The sequence below is a fragment of the Lactuca serriola genome, chromosome 9, assembly GCF_051521515.1.
Source record: "Lactuca serriola cultivar US96UC23 chromosome 9, Lser_US96UC23_V15, whole genome shotgun sequence".
Lineage (NCBI taxonomy): Eukaryota > Viridiplantae > Streptophyta > Magnoliopsida > Asterales > Asteraceae > Lactuca > Lactuca serriola.
The window spans coordinates 174,015,249-174,021,867 of NC_136416.1; the positions used below are offsets into that span (position 1 = coordinate 174,015,249).

The 6,619-nt window shown below is 32.6% G+C and overlaps 1 protein-coding gene across 1 annotated transcript; it reads left to right on the top strand.

The window, feature by feature from the left end:
* The first annotated feature begins 313 nt into the window (after positions 1-313).
* LOC145073053 (protein DETOXIFICATION 18-like) lies at positions 314-4,687 on the top strand. Its single transcript, XM_079019597.1, has 7 exons — positions 314-601; positions 1,463-2,007; positions 2,114-2,200; positions 2,836-2,892; positions 2,965-3,203; positions 4,244-4,362; positions 4,458-4,687. The coding sequence occupies exons 1-7, from the start codon at positions 338-340 to the stop codon at positions 4,587-4,589; spliced, it is 1,443 nt and encodes a 480-aa protein (XP_078875723.1). The 5' UTR covers positions 314-337; the 3' UTR covers positions 4,590-4,687.
* Positions 4,688-6,619: the final 1,932 nt, after the last annotated feature.

A 6,619-nucleotide genomic window follows, 5' to 3' on the forward strand; every position in this document is an offset into this window, starting at 1 on the left:
ATTATTTATATTTTGGGATGTTACATCATCTTTTTTGCAGATTCATTAAATCCTAAACGAAAAAATCAAATAAAAAAATCAAACCCTCAAATAGGAAAGCGAAAACAAGTCAAGAACCACTAACACCAAAGAAAAAATAAAACAAGAAATTAATTGTGGTTGCTCAAACTACCTTATACAAAAATCAAATCAAAATCAAAAGTTGGACCAAACCTACAAAATAAACCAAAACACAGGGACCATTTCTGTAATTCACTCTCCAAAGTATGAACCACTGTGACCAATCTCTCCTCTATATATACCGATGCCCAGACATGACATTTTTTAGGAGTTAGAGATGTCGGAAGCAGCTACTCCATTGATAGCCGAAGCGGAGGCTGCTGGTGGCGGAAATGATAGTTGCCTATGGTGGAAGAAGATACTAAATTGGGAAGAGGCTAAGCATCAGATCTTATTTTCCCTTCCTATGATACTAACCAATGTTGCATACTATTGCATACCATTAATCTCCGTCATGTTCGCCGGCCACCTCGGAGAAGCTGAGCTCGCCGCCTCTAACCTCGCTAACTCCTGGGCCACCGTCACCGGACTCTCTTTCATGGTTAGTCGCTACTCCTCTGTCACTCCCAATTTTTATTTACAAATTTACTTCTTAAACCTAACCTACACATCCATGGCGTCATTCATCTTTCAGTTTCCATTTGTTCGTATTAATGTGTGGAAGAGCTTCACCCTCGAAATTCATTCCCTAATTCGTAAAATTTGAAAGGGATTGGGGTAGTTATGTTGAACAGACATTAATGATTACGAATCCAAGAAAACGATATATATCTGTTAGAATTTGTGTATTGATGAGATTCTGCAATTTGGGTATTCAAATATTCAATTATCGAATCACATGTTCTTAGTAAAAAACCAAAAGTAGAAACTATTTGTTCTTTAATAAAAACTAAAAAGTAGTTTTAATTTAATCATAAGTTAACCTACTGATTTGTCCCCACGTTTTAATGTTTTTTGTTTTTACTTTGAGTAAATTACACGAATGGTCCCTACGGTTTGCGGTAATTTGCGTGTTTGATTCTTAACTTATTTTTTGAACTCGTAAGGTTTTACTGTTTGTTTTTGTTGCGCGTTTGGTCTCTATCTTACCTAAAAAAACTATTTTAATTTATTTAAATAAGGGCATAATAGTTATTTCATGTAAAACAGAGACCAAACGCGTAACAAAAATAAACAGTAATGACTTTTCGAGTTAAAAAAAATACGTTATGGACCAAACGCAGAAATTACTCCAAACTATAGGGACCATTCATGTAAATTACTCTTTTATTTTATACGGAGTAAGATCCGTGTGAGTTTTCCATTCTTTGATACTATGAATTCAACAAATGACATCTAAAGTACGAATCTCACTTTATCCAAATTGTCTTTTTGCATTTTTTTTATTTTGTTTTTTTCTCAGGTGGGCCTAAGTGGGGCACTAGAGACATTATGTGGGCAAGGATTTGGAGCAAAAATTTACCGAATGCTTGGGATTTATCTACAATCATCTTGTTTAATATCCATTTTCTTCTCCATTCTTATTTCAATTCTTTGGTTTTTCACTGAACCCATTCTCATTTTACTTCAACAAGATCCACAAATCTCAAAATTAGCTGCTTTATACATCAAGTATCTTGTCCCAGGTTTATTCGCCTATGGTGTTTTAAACAACATTTTGAGATTTCTCCAAACACAATCCGTTGTAACCCCTTTAGTAATATGTTCACTTATCCCATTAATTCTTCATATCGCTATTACTTATGCACTTGTACATTGGACTTCATTATCTTTCATTGGAGCTCCAATTGCGGTTTCAATTTCATTATGGATTGCAGTGGTTATGTTAGCGGGATATGTTCTTTTAAGTGGAAATTTTAAAGAAACATGGCAAGGTTTTTCAATGGAGTGTTTTAGTTATGTTTTTACGAGTTTAAAGCTTGCTTTACCCTCTGCTGCTATGGTTTGGTTAGTTGTTCTTGAATTTTTTTAAAGATTTGAGAGTATATGAATACATGTTGCTTGTTTTGATCGAAGTTGAAATGTTTTTGTTGTTTTATTGAATCTTTTGCAGTTTAGAATATTGGGCTTTTGAGTTACTTGTGTTGTTAGCTGGGATTTTGCCAAATTCAGAAATAACTACTTCCCTCATCGCAATGTGGTAAGAATGAATGTCAATTAAATTCAGTGTTTGGATAAAAGTAATAAATAGTTTGGGTTAAAATGGAGTTGATAAGAAAAATTGATTAAATGATGTTAAATGTGTAAATTATAAATACAAAATAAGAAAGTTTTTAATACTTGTCGAAAACGGCTATATTTTGGGGAAAAGGGTCAATGAATTATGAAAATTACTTTTTTTTAAATTTTATTTCGCAAAACCCTTTTTTACATAGTTATTCTCGACAAGGGAACCAGTTCATGAAAAATGATGTTCATTTGCAAATTAGAATTTCTCAAAAGAATAATTTATAAAAGGAAAACGTGGAGCAATAGAAAAATATGGTTAGACAAAAAAAGGCTTATAGGGAACATTCTTTTTCATGCAACATGTCCTTTGAGTGATTTTTTATTGCAAAGTGTCCTTTAAGCTTCCAATGTAACCATATGTCATCATTATACAATGTTTATTTATAAGATAATAAGAGAAATCATTGCTAAAAAATATATAATAATAATAATAATAATAATAATAGTAACACTTTTCAAAAAAATCGTTTTGCAAATTTGACAAAACCTCTAGACTACCCAAACCACACAGATGATTTATGTAATTTACTATACTCCTTATTGCAGTGTAAATACAGAAGCAATTGCATACATGGTTACATATGGTCTTAGTGCTGCTGCAAGGTTAGTTGCAACAATCTTTTTTAGCGACACTTTTAACTTAACCATAGTTAACGACTCTTTTTAACTTAACAGCACACGTGTGTCAAATGAGCTTGGAGCTAAAAATATCGACAAAGCTAAAGAGGCCATGGCTGTGACCATAAAGCTTTCAGTGATTCTTGCACTTGTCATTGTTTTAGCATTGGGATTTGGTCACAATATATGGGCGGGATTCTTTAGTAACAGTCGTGTGATTATAAACCAATTCGCTTCCATGACACCTTTTTTGATGATCTCAATCACTGTTGATTCAATCCAAGGAGTTTTATCAGGTTTGCATAAAGTATAAAAATAGTAAACATAACATTTTTCATGTGTCGCATATAATAAATAATCAAGTAATTTACTTTTGAGGTTTTTGACTTAAAAGTTCTTGAGTTTATCAAATTTTGTTGGTTTTGTCCTGATGATTTTTTGTTCGTTAATGTCCAAAATTTGTTAAAGTTTTTTTTCACTTTTGTCATTTTTACAAATCTTTGATGTTTTTACTCTAAGTATGCTTTTCAAATTTACAAAAAAAAACCCTCAAGTTGATAAATCTTATATGTTTTTATCCTAAGTATGTTTTCCAAATTTAACATTAAAGTCCTTAAGTTTGTTAAATTTTGTCCGTTTTGTCCCTAACACCTACTATTATAGGTAGCAAGGGAAAAATGAAAAAAATTTGAAAAATTTTGCACATTAACGAACAAAAAATCGTCATAAGGACAAAACCAATAAAACCTGACAAACTTAAGGAGTCTTAAGTCAGAAGCCCTTTACTTTTGTCCTTAGTATAGCTTTTGTTCAATTTTGGTTTTATTTATGGTTTTTGTCAAGTTTTTGTTCTAAGTATATGACTATATTTTTTGGACCAATTTGCAAAAGTCAGCTAAATTCAAGGACAAAAAATAATCATTTACTTGGAACAAGGACCAAAAATATTACAAAAATTCAAATAAAGACCAAAATTGTAAAATTAGTTAAGATTGTTACAAGAACCTTAAGGGCCAAAATTGCAAACTTGGCTAAACTCAAAGACTAAAATTAATCATTTACTTGGAATATGGAACAAAAATGTTACAAGAATCTCAACATAATTATCAAAATTGCAAAATAATCAAATATATTGTGGGGCCAAAAGTAATCATTTTACTAAACTAAAACATTCACAAGAACCAACATTGCAAAATCAGCTATACTTGGGGACTAAATATAATCATGACCAAAATTTTTACAAGTGCCTCTAATAAATAATCGAGACTTCATGGAATTATAAAAATTAGCTATATTTGGGAACCTAAAATTTAATTAATTTTAAATAATTTTGTAGGTGTAGCAAGGGGATGCGGTTGGCAGCATTTGGCTGTGTGTGTAAATTTGGCAATGTTTTATGTTATTGGGATGCCGGTTGCTGTTGCCCTTGCCTTTTTAGTGAAACTATACGCAAAGGTGATATATTTGTTGCATAAAGTAGAAAATTTATTTATTTATTTAATTTTTTAATAATGTTATTCGTGTCTAAAGCTATATTTATGAAAATGTAGGGGCTGTGGTTAGGGTTGATATGCGGTCTCTCGTGTCAAACCGGTGGTTTGTTACTACTTATGTATCTCAAAAAATGGACAGAAGTGGAATTGAAGGATAGCAACAGCTATGGCGACACAATTCTTGTTTGACCTAATATTTGTGTTTCTAGTTGAACTAAAAGGATGAAGAAAGTTGTATAAAAATTACAAACTCATGTTTATGATTTTAATTGAAATGGATTGATTTACCTGTGGAAGAGTGAGAACACAAGTAGCGAGTGGGAAGAGAGTAGGGATGTCAACGGGGGCAAACGGGACAGGGAGTGCATCCCCTACCCCCACCCCCGAAATTTCCCCGCTCCCCCGTCCCCATGTCCAGCCTTCCTACCCCCGCCCCCGCCCCCGAATCCCCTTTATTACCCCCACCCCCGCCCCCGTTCCCCCGCCCTCAATTGATTTTGGGTTGCCTTTTTTTTTTGCTAAAAGAAGTTGTTATTTAGGCTAAAAGAAACTATTTTTTAAGTAACAAATAATTATTTATAGCAAAATTTTATATGTTAAAAATAAAAAAGTTATGACATCTAAAAATATTATACTAACAACTTAAAAACATGTTTTTGATTACTTTTGGAAGCTCGAAATCATACTATTGGTTATTATATTTATATAATTAATATATGTAAATATATGTGTATTTTATTAACGGGGTCCCCATGGGGGTTTCGGGACGGGATTGCCTACCCCCGCCCCCGCCCCCAAAATTAAAATGGGGGTTAACCTTGTCCCTGCCCTCGTCCCCACCCCCGATATTTTTTAAAAATTTCCCCCAAACGGGACACCCCCCCCCCCCCCGGGGAACGGGGTCCCACGGGATTTTTTGACATCCCTAGAAGAGAGCAATGTTTTAAAAACTGGTTTTTTAGTTGAATCGGTATGATGACCGGTTTCCGGTTCAACCGGTTTAACCGGTTCGACCGCTGAGTAAACCGGTTTCTATAATTTTCATCTTTTTTCGTATTTTACTTCCCATATATATATATATATATATATATATATATATATATATATACACACACACACACACACACACACAAATCAAGAATTTGATGTCCACAAGTTCAAACATTAAAATACACATAAGAAATATAAATACATTAAAATAATTTATAACCATAAGTTTTACATCAATCAACATGCATTAAAAAGAAAATAAAGTCATAGATGAATATAAGCACATCAAAAAATTTTATAACATTTGTTATGTGCTTTTATTCATAAAATTTTTAATAAATGTGATAAAAACTACCAAAATTTATTACGCAAAAGGTTTCAATTACATGTGTTTTTATTCAATTTAACTAGTTCAACCGGTTCAACCGGATTTTTGTAAAAATCGGCCGGTTCGATCCGGTTCAGAAATAGACATAAAACCAGTAATAGTTGAACTGCTCCCTTCCCGGATTCCCGGTCCAACCGGTTCGACCGGCCGGTTTAAACCGGTTTTAAAAACATTGGAAGATAGTCAAAAGGGAAAATTATTTTAATCTTATTTACTAAGATTTAATCAAAGTCAAAAAGCTTTCAATAATAGGTAAGAATTTTATAAATGACATTTGTGAATATAGTCAATATTTATATTCTACATATCATCTTCTTAGGTGAATATATAAAGCAGGTGATAGGTAGAATGTAATCAATGCAAATAAATATTCCACTTAAGTGTCATACACATAAATGTTAGACACAATCTATCATAAAATGAGATTTACACAAGATATCTAAAAATATAAGTCATCCTCAAACGAAATGCCATAATTGATGCTCGACAGTCCTGTTGGAAGTATTTTTTTTTAGAGCATAGGGCAGATCAAGGCCTATGGGGGCATAGAAGCGTACTTGGAGTTGGACTCTTCCCAAAGAGATGTCTTCTACCTCATTACTCTTGATCACTCCGATGAGCCTATGCTCATCGGCTATTGTAAAGTAATATTTTTTTCATTAAATATTATGATTATCTTAAACCATATGATAAGGAAGACATCTTTTGGACAAACATCGATTGAAAAATCGTAATAGTTATAATAGTTTTTTGAAATAGTCAATCATAAAGTAACATTTAAAACAAAATAGCAAAGAGATAACACAAAGCCATTTACAAAGAGTTAGTGAGATTTTAAAAC